The sequence below is a fragment of the Poecilia mexicana genome, unplaced genomic scaffold, assembly GCF_051168715.1.
Source record: "Poecilia mexicana isolate PSO_F unplaced genomic scaffold, ASM5116871v1 scaffold_2, whole genome shotgun sequence".
Lineage (NCBI taxonomy): Eukaryota > Metazoa > Chordata > Actinopteri > Cyprinodontiformes > Poeciliidae > Poecilia > Poecilia mexicana.
The window spans coordinates 43,445,215-43,459,934 of record NW_028263371.1 but is presented as its reverse complement, the minus strand read 5'-3'; the positions used below and the strand labels follow the sequence as shown (position 1 = coordinate 43,459,934).

The window sequence follows — 14,720 nt, the reverse complement described above, 5'->3', positions numbered from 1 at the left end:
TCACGCTAAAGAGGCGTAAATGTGCATTCTTTAGTTTAAGTAGCTTTTTGTAAGTTGTTAGCAGTTTGTATTTAGAGTCCATGTCCAAGTTTTGTTAGAGATATGGATTATATCTCTAACATTGTGTTAGTTACCCCTTGTCAGATTTATACATGCCTGAACTCAGGTTGGTAAGTTCAATTCTGTCTGAGTTCAGTTTTGTTCATTTGACATGAACATTTTTCGAACTACCCTTTAGCTTATGCATTGTCGTACGCAGAGCTTAAAAAAAGTTAATGGGCACTTATTATGATGCTTCCTTCAATTTTGTATGGCCCATAAGTCTATTCAAAACACGTTAATTACATCTTTTGCAAGACATCATTCTCAGATAAGATTTCACTTCCTCGGTTCAGAATGAGCTGTTTTATGGCCTCTTGTCACATTATGCAAATAAGCTGTTGCTGGCCACGCCTCCCAATTCAATGCTTATGCTCGCAATTTATGCATGTGAAAATGGCTGCAAACAGATGCACAACAAGTGTAGATCTTTGACCCTGAGTCAGACCCAGAAGCAGAAGAAGTGGATCCAGCAAGGATGGTGTAAGCTGTATCTGAGTGGGTTTTATTTTTTTTGGACTGTTTCTAGAAGCAGTAGAGACCCAAATGTAAGTACAAAACATACAAAACTTTAATTGAAGTCACAAGAATTCGGACAATCCACTTATTTGGGTTCAAATAATGGCCTCACCACATCTTATAACCTATAATGTACTTAGAAATTCATCACCATAAATCCTATGTGTGAAGTTTATGTGTAATCTGTAAAGCTAAATGAGCAATAATACGTTTTTCTAACCTTGACCTAAACCATTAATCACTGGAAAATCTCTAGACATTAGCATCAGCATGTCTCTGTTTTCTAGAGGGTAAATTCACATCCCCTGACAATTATTCATAATTTTATTTACATATAGCTTTAGCATCTAACTTTGCAAATTTTGCATACACTTCAACAACTTTTAGCTATTTTCGGTTTGTTCTTATTTTTTTCTGATTTAGATTAATTCTTACTCTTTGCTATTGTGCCTCCCCACATATAAATATAGGTGCACTGAGATTTCTGTCCTATATCTGTCCAAACAAAGACAGCAGCTGCAACCTCCACTTCATTAAAAGAATGAATAGAAAAAAAAAATCCACACAGATTTCTACCTATATCTTTGTTGAAACCTCCCCGCCCCCCAAAAAACATCATGTTTGTATGAATAAATAAAGTTTCATAGACTATGGCAGACAAATTAGGATGGACCTTCATTTTGCTGACTCTAAAAACTTGTACCTGTTTAAGTGCTCCTGAAGCTGACCTAAGCGTTGTTCCACCTCGCCGTATGTGATTTCGCTGGCAGAGTTATCGTCCTCTCTCAGGTCCTGGATCTGTGCTGACTCATCCAGGTAGTCCTCAGGCTTCTTACAGGCCCATTTATCACAGCGCAGATCTGGACAACCACACCAACACATGTGCTTTACATTTTTCATATGTGGCTCAGAACAACGTCCTCACCACACAAAAAGAAAACCAAAATAGAACGCAATTAATCTTTGCTCCAGAGCTGTGTGTAGGTTTGTCCTTGTAATCTATCAAGCTTTTGTTGCAGGTGGACTCTGCAACAAATGTTTGCCCTGTTGTTATCTCTGCTGGGCACACGGCAGTTTCCTGCCGGCTGTCCTGCGATATGTGCTGTGCCCCCCTTTTGTGGGTTTAAACAACGACCGGGCTTTATCTAAAAGAATGTTCTTTGCAGGTGGGTTTGTCAAAGCATGAGCTGCACAGATTAAATACTGACCAGTCTTCAGATTGTTTTTCCCACTCAGATCTGCAACTGCCTTCAAATGAGAAGGAACCTCAGGATGACTGGAAAAGGTTGTCCTTAGGATCCGTATTTTAGATTATTATATATAATGCTTTTTTGCAGGGGTGTAATGATAAACACATTTCTAGCTAATATTTTCAGATCAACCCTTTCAAATCAGCTCATGTGTGTACTCAACAATAACCTCCTTGTTTTAAACAAAACAGAAGCATTGTCCGCTTATAGCCAAAGTCTGCTATTTGAGAGAATTAAGCTTACTCAGACAGCCACAGTGATTATGAAGAAAAAGAAGTGGACCAAAGCAAAACGTTGTTGGTGTTTTTTGACAGCAACAAAGTCATGTAACATTACACTTAACTTCGCTCCCCAAGTGATCAATGATACTTGAGAAAAAAGTCCACAACCAGCCGCCCGGAGCATTCAACCAGCACAAAATGCCACACAGCATATACGTATATGACACTCAAGTGTCAGAGGTGTCCCACCAGTTGCATTGTTTTTTTTTTTATTTTTATTCTTTTTATGGTGTATTTGAGTTCAAATTGTACAGTGGATTCCCTGCATTAAAACAACTCTAAAGTGATTGAAAAACTTTTATTTTAAAATGTTGGCACAGTCTTATTCAAAAATCCCTAAACACTGACAATTTTCAAGTGGCTTTATTGTTCTTGAATCTATAAGAATGAAATAAGAGAAAAGAAATGTGACTGAAGTTACTGAAAATATACAAAGCCATAGCTGAAAAACAAACAAAAAGGTACGTAGAAAACATTGATTTGTGTTTACTGTTACGCCCCTATAATTTTAAAACAATGAAACCGTTTTCACACCAATTTTGCCTGCCTAAAAGAGTCTAATCCAAATGCTTCCAGCAATCACTACGTTGCTCTACTTAACCAGCACTGGAATTTCAAAATTTAACAGCCAGATTAGTTTTAATTCTTCAAACTGTCACAGCTCACACTCAGACCTTTGCCCTTACTCTCAAAATGTCTCTTTTTGCAAAGTAAATATCTTCATGTCAGACATACAGCTATTCATCTGCATTAAATTGCATTGTTGCTTAGTGAAATGTCATGCAGTTTAGTTCGAGGCTGTTTTCTGTTTTCACTCTGGTTTCTCGTGTGTGTTGAGGAGAAGTTCACTATTTGACTGTAGCTGTGCGGGGAACACTAGAGGCCAAAATCTTTCAAAGTTTCCCCGTTGACTGTAGGCCACAAAGAATTTAGGCTGTTTTGAAGGCAAAAGTGTCTCTTTTCTGGAAATAGCAATCTGTACCTAATGTCTAATCAATCAATTTACAGTTCTGTGCAAAGCTTTAAATAATTTTTAATTTCTTTACACATCGCTTCCAAAAAGCAACAACTTATTGTAACCTTTTGTGGTCTTCTTAATCAATAGTACTGCAGTCTTTCTGAAGGTCCTTTAAATGTTTTGTTCTTCAGCTCATTCATCAATCATTTTCAACTTTGTACCAGTCGACCGTTAGAGAATTATTCTTGTGTGTGTGCGTGTGTGTGTGTGTGTGTTAATCCACCTAATTCTGATCGATGAATCATTCACTCGTAAAAAAGCTCCTTTTAATCCAAAAAGACAAACCAACATTGTGTCCACACATAACAGACAGCTTTGCAAAGGACCACTTTAATTTGAATTCAATTTTTTGATATCTGATGAGCTGATTGCCAAAATTGTTAGTTAAATTTATGAACACTACTAAACAGAGTTTGACAATATTATTCTAGCATAATAAATGATTTCCAAATAGGTATTAGCATCATGTGAAGGGGAATTCATCTCTCAAGTCCTGTTTCAGATCTTTGTTAGACGTTTTCCCCTCCTGCTTATTAAGACTTTTCAAGCCTGATACTTTTTCCTTTGTGTCCTCCATTTTCCTGGTTTCTTCAGTTTTTAAGCACACACTGCACAATCAGCTGTCATGTTCTGATGTGAAAACCAGACAAGCAATTAGTGAATCCAAAGAAAAGCTCTGGGAACCTTCAGAAAACCTAGAGAACAAATGATCAATACAATTGTAAAAGATCACAAGAAAGTCTGACGTCCTGGAAAAATAAAAAGATAAAAAAAAAAAAAATCAATGCCAAGACATTTGTCAAAAAAAATTGAGAGGTCAAAGTAATTTTTTAAAATCACACACCACATTCATCTTTAAGGTCATATCCACTTCGAACCCAGTAAATTCTCAGAAATAGCTTGCAGGTGAAATTATTTCTGCACTACAGTTATAAATAGGTTATCCTACCTTCTATAGAGGGTTTTCTGTCTATGCCGTCTCTCACAATAAGGTCTGAGTCCAGCACTGGAACACTGAGTGAGGAAGAACCCAGGGCCACCGAGCACCTTTTCAGGCAGGAGTTAGAGCCTCTCTCGTTTTGAATATCTTTATCTGCTTCCTTGTTTTCCTCTGGGGGAAAATAATCAAGAAGTCAGTGGGGAAAACAACAGGGCATATTCCACATAGATCACAGATTCTTAAAAAGACAATAATAAAGAGCACATTTCTAATAACTGTGCATGCCTTGCAAATCTTTACTAACCTGTATGTGTATCTGGGGTGAACGAGATTCTTCTTTTCATGCTTCTATTATCATCGGGATCTGGATCACCCTCTTGGGCACCAGCAGACTAAAAAGAGTAGATTGAAATAACTAAATAAAATGGTCAATATTTTTTACTAATTCAGAAGTTGTGCAAAAAAAAAAAAAAATTAGATTTCAACAAATGTTCAATAGTTGAAAACACAAAACACCGTTGCGTTCAGAAGTTTAAGGTTGCTCATAACTGGCAAAAAAGGCGTAAATATTTTAATTACTTTAAATCATTTGTTTTAGTGGGTCAGACTGAAGATAAAACAAACAACTTTTTTGATTTACAAAATAAAACTGAGTTGGGTGCACAAGTTGGAATTTACTGTGTGGTTTAATTTTAGCAAGCTGAAGAAAAAAAGAACTCATGTCTTTCCATAGCCATCAAAACTCTGGATAAAGTTAAACTCCAGCATCTATTTCTTGTTTTTAGAACTCACTTCAGTAATTTGTTGCAATTTGTTGTGTAATTCCACGGCAAAAAGACGACGGGCTCGAATGTAAAATTAATGGCACAGATAACCTTAATGAGCATACACAAACTTCTGAGCGAATCTGCGTGTTTTCTTAAACGGCTTTAAGCGTTTCAACCTTTGTTGGATCGTCTCTGAGGTTGAAGGTAAGCTCCAGGTTGTTGAAGAAATAGTCCGAGAACTCTGGGTACATATCCAGCACCTCCAGCAGGTCTTCTCTCTGAATGGTACTCAGGTCGCAGTAACACAGAGCGCGCACGTCTGCGTTGGACTTCCCAGGTGTGGTGTAAAGATGGATCATTTCTCCAAATATATCATTTTTTCCTGTTAAGGGTACACAAGGGATAAAATTAGCGAAAGGGAGAAATACTTCCTCTATACCTATGTGCTTACACAGAAGAATTTGTGTTAGATTTCCAGTGGGACATCAATCTGTTTGTTGTTTGTCTCCAAAGGGCAGAGGAGGTGCTTCTTTTTTGTGGTTAATGAAAATCAAACTGGGTCTCCTCTCTCTCTCTCTGAAGATGTTCTCCCAAGGCCTGGGCATCAGCTGCCTTTCTATCTTTGATCCATTATTCATCCTGAGGAATAAGCACTAACACAAAGCAACTTTGATGTGCAGTAAAAGAGAGGGCTGCTGGTGATTGACACACATTACTTGTTGTGCACTTCAAAGGAAATATTTGAGTTGGAGACTGCGCATAATGAAGCCAGTTCGTCGGCGAACTCTCATAATATCACGGATTCTGCTGTACAAAAGGCTTAGTTTTCAATTGGTGGTACAAAAAGCATCCCTTCTACTTAAATAGAGACCCGTTTCTGCAAAGGACAAGAGGTCTAGTCTAAAGGCCATCATGAAAAATCCCTTTGTTGCAGTGTGGGGTTCACTAAATGCCAACTGTGTAAGCAGGGGTTCAGGAAAGAGAGATATGATACGCTGGCTGCCAGTGCTCCGTTCACAGCACGCACCAGACACCTTTCTACGGCAGAGGCAAACCGCACACAGAGTGATACATTTCTCCCCGGCAAGCAGCTCTCAACACAAGGATTTAGATAATCGTTAGTGCAGCAGACTAATTTCATACCAATGCAACCAGCTTTGCAGCGTTATTAGGGGAGAAAAAAAGTGTCTGGGCATTATGAGCATATCCACTATAAGGTATAGAGACTTAATGAGGATAGAAAAAAATAACCCCGTAGCATTCCATGTCTCCAAATTAGAGAGAAAAAAATCACTATTGATCACAAAAGTTTAAGATCTCTTAAACTTTCTTTTGCATTTTCATGTAATAACCCCTTATATCAGAGCATTGTTCACACAAGTCATCTGAAAATGGAAAGCTTTTGTCACAACTGCAGACCAAGACTGGGATAGCACTAATCAGAAAAAACAGCTAAGAGGCCCATGGTAACAATCGAGTATCTGCATAGAACCGCAGGTCAATGTGTGGACAGGACAACTATTAGTCATCCCCCTCCAGAAATGTTGCCATTATAGAAAACTGGCAAATTTTTTCAATTGGTGTGAAGAAGCCAAATCCCACCTCACATGCAGCTTGCCACACGCTACACAGAGGACATAATTAGACCTAAATCTAATTAAAGATGTTTGACACAAGCTGGAAATTGATGTTTAGAGATCCTTATAATCTGACTTAAGTTCTGATGGAAAGGAAAACCATGTGCGAAGCTTGTCAAGACATATCTTTAAAGACTTAAAGCTGGAATTGCATCCAAATCTATATTTGGATGCAAATATAGATTTGAGATATATATATATATATATATATATATATATATATATATATATATATATATATATATATATAATTCATATATAATTCATATATAATTCATTATATATAATTCATTATATATGAATTCTGCGTAGATATCCATAATTTCTCTTCCCACCAAAGAGTTGAGAAGAGAATGTGCTCAGGAGGTAAATGTGTTCACCTCCTGAGCCTCCAAGCTTCACTCCTCTGGCAAACCTGGCTTTGTGTTATCAGTAGGCTTCACGTGTTGCTGCTGCATGTGAGCTGTCTACCCTGTTGTGGTTTTCCTGCTTTTCCTGCAGCTGTCATAATATCAGCAAAGAAGCCGATGACGGTGTGGTGGCTCTCCCTTACAGAGCCATCAAAGAGGTGAGAAGTGTAATGCTCCTTTTCGCAGCCTAAATGAGACAAAGCTGTTGTACCATGCAACATAAATCTGTATAATGTTAGTGTGATGCACATTATTATAAATTGTTTCCAGCCAGGGAACAATTTATTATTAGATTCAAGCCCAGTGACAGCGATGTGAGCGCTAGCACAGACTGTAAAGTCACTGACCTGAACTTGATACAGCCTTGCCTAAATGTGTGGGAGTTGTGTTGGAAAGTGAGTCCACAGAAATCTGTATTCCCTAAAATGGAGAATCTCCTAATAATTTTCCTGATATCCTAATGGAAGTGGTTACTCTTTCAAAAAGATAATATTTTCCACCTGTACCATTTCTCCATTGTCTGTATCATGTGTGCCACAACAAGTAGTCTCAGTGTCTTTATAGTTATTATTTTGTGTTATTCATTTGGTGAAATACTTCTAGCTTTTTGTTATTACAAAAATTACTGTTATTCTGATTGTGTTTCCCATTTCTGATAGGTATGATTGGGGAGTTACAGCATATTAGAGTAGAATAGAATAGAATAGAATAGAATAGAATAGAATATATTTAATTTATCCCTAAGGAGATCAATAGTTTCATTTCTTTCAGTGTTCATGGGAAAACAGCTTTTACATGTAAAATTTACATTTACACATTTCACATTAGAGCAAATAAAATTTCTATTCAGAGGTTTCACTGTGTTTCCTGATACAGGAGGTAATATTGACATTTTGCAGATGATCACTTATTGCAAAAGAGTTGAGGATTTAATGTTTAACAGAGACTGTCGCCACATGCATAAATAATTCAACTCTAGCAAAAGGTCAGACAAACACAATCTTTATGCAACTCAGTTTACACTGCCCACAGCATTGCAGTCCATCCATCCATCCATCCATCCATCCATCCATCCATCCATCCATCCATCCATCCATCCATCCATCCATCCATCCATCCATCCATCCATCCATCCATCCATCCATCCATCCATCCATCCATCCATCCATCCATCCATCCATCCAAGTAAAAACAGCTATAATGGATTTTGCAAAGCTGCAGTAAAAATAGCCAATTAAAATTTATATTTACCTAAAATAGCCACCACAATGTCATCCTTTAGTATTTCAATTGAGCCACGGGACAGAAAGTAGAGAGCCGTTAGAACATCGCCGCTGTGGACCAGAGTGTCTCCAGGAGGAGCATGAGTGGTTCTGAAGCGCATGGCCAAGGCCCTCAAGCATCCTTTGGTTGCCCCTTCAAAAGCTTTACAGTTCTCTAGAAGATTTTTGTTAAGGTGGAGGCAGATATCTGCCTGCAGGCATTCAGGAAAACCTTTTAACACCTGTGACACACAAACATCTCTGTCAGCAAAATGCTCAAAAATAGTTTATATTCCATACAGGAATGCTTTAATAAGCTATATCCTACAGAGTGGAAGCTGTCCTCAGTTACAAGATACATAACTACACTTTCACTAAGGAAGAAAATGGTATTGAGATTTGAAGATGGTACAACACACCAGAAAAAAACAACTGAGAAAGAATCCAACAGTAAATGCAAAATCATAACATATTTTGTGAAACTAAGAAAATCCTATCATTTCGCAAACTACACTAGTAAATAGCTCCTCAGAAACCATAGCTGTTGTAGCTTTTAAAATCTTTACGTTTTGATTCTTTACATTTTTTTGGTCTGTGCAGATTATGTACTTCGTAGACATTCCTAGCAGCCAAAAGCACTGACATGTCTATATTTGCTCATTTCATTATGTCATTTTGCTCACTAATTCCATCATCTAAACCAAAATGATGATCATTTTATTTTACCAATCCAGTTCAAACATTTTTAACAATAGGTTTTCAACTTAAAATATAAAAGAATATATCACAATGTAAATGGACAAATAAAAATTGGTTAGTTTGAAAAAAAAAAAAAAAAAAAAACATTTTATGGAGAAAGGCATTGGACACTTTGATTAATTTAAGCTATCTAGGTAATTATTTAGTTTAAATCTCTGTCTATCAGACATGACTGACTTTTAGTCAAAGATGATTGCTATTGTTTGATCAATGTGGAACTGAGTTGATTTCTACATTTTATTTATGTAAAGTAATATATTTCTAACTAATTTTGTGTAGTAGCCACTGTTTATGTGCTGCACCAACAAACTAAATGGATTTGAATCTTTTATGGATTTAAGTAAAACTTTCTTGCTGTGAAAGGATTTGTTTCAGAGAAAGTCAAGTGAAACAGTTATTATTGGTTGATCAAAAAGTTGACCAAGATGCATAACTTTTTATCTCATATGTCAAACATTTAATATTTTGAGCAGGCATCTTCATTCAGGGCTAATCTAGCTTACTTTGCTCCAAAGACTGAAGTGGTTGAGCATGAAAGCAGCTTAAGACTAAAGTGGACCATCTTAAAACAACTCCAGTGTTAAAGACGTCTTCATTTTGTTTTAACAACAGAACATAGAATAAATTTTCCAGTCAGAGAAAAGCAGTTAAATAGGGTAAAACTGAATTATTAGCTTTCAATTAAGCCTTTGTAATAGTCTTATTACACTGCTTTACATTTACAAAAGTCAGCTGGTTGCACATGTACAACAAACTGAGCCGTCCAGCACCCACTACTAGATTTATGGTAAATCAAGTTACCTACAGCAATTAAGACATTAACCACTTATGACAACATAACAATCTATAACGATATGGATTATTTCCAATCAGGTTTTAGCTAAATGTAAAAAAAAAAAATGTACTGTAATAGTACTATGGTCGGAAAATACAGTAAACACAATTGATATTATTTATCTGAATTACTAAGTATTTTTACCCATCCAAGTAACATTATAAGTACAGCTCTAATAAAAAAGAAAATAAAACCCTTTTAGCTCTGAACAAAATATTTAAATTTACCATGAATATAACACATGAACTCCTGCAACATGAGCTTAATGGTTCTGAAATACAATTATGTCTTTTCTTTTAGAAATATTATAGAGGAATTTAAAGGTGCTAAACTCATGGAATACGTAAATAATAAACTCCATTCTCTCGGCTCATAGATACACAGGAAGACATTTGCACATCTGCGGATTCACACATCACATTTTCATCAACTCATTTTCATCGTCTCAGAAATCCAAAATGTCTTGTCTCTTACTTCTTACATCAGATTTTTATACCATTCCAGCCCTACTGTTGTGTATTGGAAAGCTTTGACCAATGGCGTTACCGAACCTGACTTGCATAGCAATTCTGGCTCCGTTTTACACTGGATGTGTATTGGACATTCCGAGAATTAGGGGTTAACCTCCTGGAAATTAAATCTGCTCCATCTTTAAATTCCTCTATAATATTCAAATAGATTATTGACAAAACAAATGGAGCAAATGGATGTACCTCCTGCTCTTACCAATGAAGAGATGATAGTCCAGATGTAGAGCAAAGGAAAAAAAGAAAGCTCTTTTTAGCATCCTAAACAGTCATTAATGCAAGGACGGATAAATGCAAGTATTTCTTTTTATTTATTTATCTTTTGGTTGGTTGGTTATTCTTTTTTCTTTTTTTTTTTTAATTTACCGTGTTCATGTCGATGCCATTGGTGTAGGTCCATGAGTGCTGGAAGTACTCTTCCAGCCGTTGCCTGAGAGGGTTTGGGATCTGGTGAAAGCGGATAAACTCCTTGACCCGTAACATTTGAGCATGGTAGCGGGCTGTCCCAGAGTACAGTCTCTGGATGATGGCAGAGACGTTTCCAAAAATACTGGCATACATGAGGGCTGAAATAAAGACACTGATCAAAAAAGGTGCTGAAACGCAGATCGTAATGTAAACAATAATTACAAGAACAGAGATACATTAATCAAGGATTATGCCTAATAAAATGAAGAGGATTAAATGTAACAGCAATACTTACAACCAATTAACATGACGCATATGGAAAAGATCTTCTCTGAGTTGGTGTTGGGAGAAACATTCCCAAAGCCCACACTTGTGAGACTGCTGAAAGTGAAGTAAAGGGCGGTGACGTACTTGTCCTTGATGGAGGGACCAGAGTTAGGATCGCTGTAGTTGTATCTCTTCCCTATGGACAATGCCAAATTGTCGAGCCAGCCAATCTTGTGCTGTAGGTAGGGCTTCTCCACATTGCCGATAGCGTACCATATGCAGGCCAGCCAGTGGGCAATTAGGGCAAAGATACACATGAGCAACATCAGAACAGCAGCTCCGTACTCAGAGTAACGGTCCAGCTTTCTTGCAACACGCACCAATCGTAGGAGCCTGGCTGTCTTTAGCAGGCCAATGAGAGTGGTTGTCTGCAGAAAAGCCACATGAAGAAAGATTGTCAGCACTTACATGACAGTAGTCTGTACGTTAGCATTGTCAATTCAAATTACAGTCAGTTTGCACTTTGCTGGAAATTACGTCAACTTATACGTAGACAAATAATGAAATGCATAATGACACAGTATAAAGTATCATGGTTGAGTGATGCTTGATTTGACTAAAGTTAGGGTCAGTACACCCTCAGATGTGGTGACATGGATAAAGAGCCGTAATACTGAAAGAAAAGTAGTCAGAGAGTCTCTCTTTATAAAGAAAGAGAGAGAGAGATGGTATGGTTCACAAACATTGGTAGTTAAGAATAGGGACTAAAACTACAGCAAGAGCTCATTTGGAATAAGTGTTTGTTAGCTATATTGCCATGTACTGGAAAATTAGTCCAATCACTCCAAACCATGTGATCTTAATATTAGATCTAATATAGTGCCTTTAGATCCAGCATCACCAGAACACAGGAACAAAATAAACACGTCAGCATTACCTCTGGACACTACATGGATAGTGTGATACTTTCCTGTATTGAACTGAGCTGCTGATCAGAGTTAATTAAACGATCAATGGAGCTAAATACAGGCCAATTCTGGCAGAAAGCTGCGAACGCTATATAATACTCCTTAGCAGAACTCGGAAATTACTCTTCAGTCAATCTGAATGTAATATATATATAATATGTTTCTGTGATACATCTACATTTCTTGCTATATATCAGTCTTTTGGTAGGACTCCAGAATCTCACATTTTATAAATCTTATCCTAAATTAATGTTTGCCATAAGTATTTTTAGCAGTCTTGTTAAGCTTCTAAATTAAATGAGCCTCATAAAAACCATCTGCTTTCCTTGTGTTCCCTTCGTGAGTGAGAATGAAGCCGAGTTGAATTTCTCATGATCAGTCTAAAATTTATAAACACCAAAGCTGAGAAGCTATAAATAGAAGCTGTGAACTGAGATGTCATCATAATGTGTCGATTACAGTGACAATTTGCTGAAGCCAGACATTTTTTTTTCTTTTTGTGAAAGGATAAAAAAGAAAAAAAAACAAAACTAGAAACCCATTTCCTTTTTGATTTGTTGTGATCCAGTGAAATGACTCAGCACTAGCAGCAGCAGTGATAGAAAAGATGATTATTGTCTATAATAAGGAGCTTTTCTGGTGTAATGGAGTGGCCACAAAGCACGATAAAGCCCTGAAGTGAATCCAGAGCCTTAGGGGAAATCTCCTGCCAGACAAACAAGCTGACAGAGCTGGCAGCCAGCCTGCCAATGACCATCTAACATGGCCAGCTGTGTGCATAACTCTTCTGGTCGGGTCCTCACATAAATGCACCATTGATTGCGATTCGGTAAGCCATTAATCCATGTAAATGGATACCAGAATGAGGACCATTCAGAAAAAAAAAGGAGATATAAAGAAATACACTAAGGGAGAAAAATATCAAATTTGAAGTAATCCTTTCATATGCCAGAGGAAAATTCCAGCTTTGAGGAGCTCCCCTTGGGAACTAGTCCAGTTAATAGAGCAAACATCCCGTGGATGATGTGAGAAAAGCTCAAAGGCGTTATAAATGGGTACAAAAATATAGACTACACATTCAAAACAACAGACCTCATCCGATCCCGAGCCAAAGATTAGAAGATCAAAGGGGATCGCTGCAACCATATCGATGAGGAACCAGCCTTTGAAGTAATGGATCGCTATCTTAGCTGGATGGCTAACCACTTCCTCGTTGTGGTTAACGTAGGTGGTCCTGAAGTTTATGAGGATGTCAATAATGAACATGATGTCCACCATCAAATCCACAACATTGAGAGGGCTGCAGGAGTAGCCACATTCACGTCTCCTCTGCTCCTCCTGGTCATTGAGCAGGAAAGCAGCAGAGTAAGGAGTGAGGATTGCTGTGTAGATGACCAGCAGCAGGATCAGCCAGTCCCATACTGCCTTAAAGGGGCTGTAGTGGAGGATGGTGAACTTATCAATGCGAGGCGCCTGCAGCTTGTACTCTGGAAGTACATCGGCTCCAAGGGAAAGGACCTGGAGAAGTGGAAAGAGAGACAGTTTAACACGACTCCTCTCACTACTATTGAACTATAGAATTATAGAGTTTAATTTCTAGTGAAATTCTGACAGGTTTATTGTTTCTGACAGTCAAGATTTCTTGGTGAATTAAATCAAATTTGCAAAGCAATTTTAACAGTTCAGGGACCTAAAGGATAATAATAAGTCGACTAAATCACTGTTCACATGATTAACTGAGGAAAAGAAGAAATATTGTCACACAGTCTCTTTAATGAGCAAAGCGTGATTGATTTTTTTTAAGATGGATGAACTCTGGCTTGACTGTAGTTTGTCATAGGTGTTCAGGGGCATGAGTTGTTCTCTCATTTCCTATTAGTTTATTTTCAAATGTTAGACAAAGATGGGATTCTCTAAAAGCAGAAAAATAGCGTATCAGCAATAATGGGGCGCTCTGGATCTCTTTCTTTGGTCTGTTCTTCTCAGCACATACACGTGAATTATAAATTTGGCCATGCCACCCGTCATGAAGCAGTGCCTCAAAACCTCACATCAAAGTGTAAGAAATTATTTAATTAAGATGGTGGCATGCATGTCTAAGCATGTCACTAACAAAACTGTGCAATGTCAAATCTGTCATTATTGCATCATCATACATTAGTGCATAGTACCCACAATGGATAAAATGTTAAAGCTTACAAAGAGTGATGCGAACATTGCGGAGGAAAATAAAATAAAGAGAGCAAATTAAATGTGTGTAATCAGCATTATCATAAAATATTCAGGAATAAGATCTTTTTAGTGTTGCAATTACTTGTTTGCAGTAACAAACTGCACTTTTTTCGCTATGCTATCTAAAATGTCTGTTTAAAGTCCAGCTTATGAATGAGTCACTTGAGTAAATAATCCCCCACTTGTGTCATGTTAGCATTGCCCATCATAATTTATCCATGTTCATGTTTCAGCTGACAGAACCACACACACGGTGTGTGTGGTAAAAGATCCTTCTGACTATGTGAGCAGGTTTGAGATATTAAAAATCTGTGAATGTTTGACATGTCAAACAGTTTCATATTTTATGTCTTTCTTTAGAATTTGAAAGACCTAAGTGCAGATTTCCCAGGAACCCTTCATAGGTCTTTCCCATAACAACACACCCTTTTAATAGTTCTCAGACACCATACAAAAATAAAGCTCTACTCAGAATACGGATTGAGAACAACGTATAAGAACTCCCAAACCAGGACTGCAAAAACAGAATAGTGTCATTTTC

General features: G+C 37.4%; 1 protein-coding gene across 2 annotated transcripts in view; it reads right to left on the bottom strand.

Annotated features, from left to right (window-relative positions):
• kcnh7b (potassium channel, voltage gated eag related subfamily H, member 7b) overlaps positions 1 to 14,720 on the bottom strand; it is a 41,841-nt gene that overhangs the window by 3,253 nt on the left and 23,868 nt on the right. The window contains exons 6-14 of one of the 2 annotated variants that reach the window (XM_088001261.1): positions 13,040 to 13,465; positions 11,008 to 11,407; positions 10,671 to 10,870; positions 10,491 to 10,493; positions 8,173 to 8,425; positions 5,041 to 5,256; positions 4,412 to 4,498; positions 4,117 to 4,278; positions 1,322 to 1,478 (exon numbers count right to left, since the gene is read on the bottom strand). In XM_088001261.1, the coding sequence (XP_087857387.1) occupies positions 1,322 to 1,478; positions 4,117 to 4,278; positions 4,412 to 4,498; positions 5,041 to 5,256; positions 8,173 to 8,425; positions 10,491 to 10,493; positions 10,671 to 10,870; positions 11,008 to 11,407; positions 13,040 to 13,465 (1,904 nt within the window). Of the gene's footprint in view, positions 1 to 1,321; positions 1,479 to 4,116; positions 4,279 to 4,411; positions 4,500 to 5,040; positions 5,257 to 8,172; positions 8,426 to 10,490; positions 10,494 to 10,670; positions 10,871 to 11,007; positions 11,408 to 13,039; positions 13,466 to 14,720 lie in introns of both variants that reach the window. The other variant, XM_088001270.1, reaches the window with a different exon arrangement.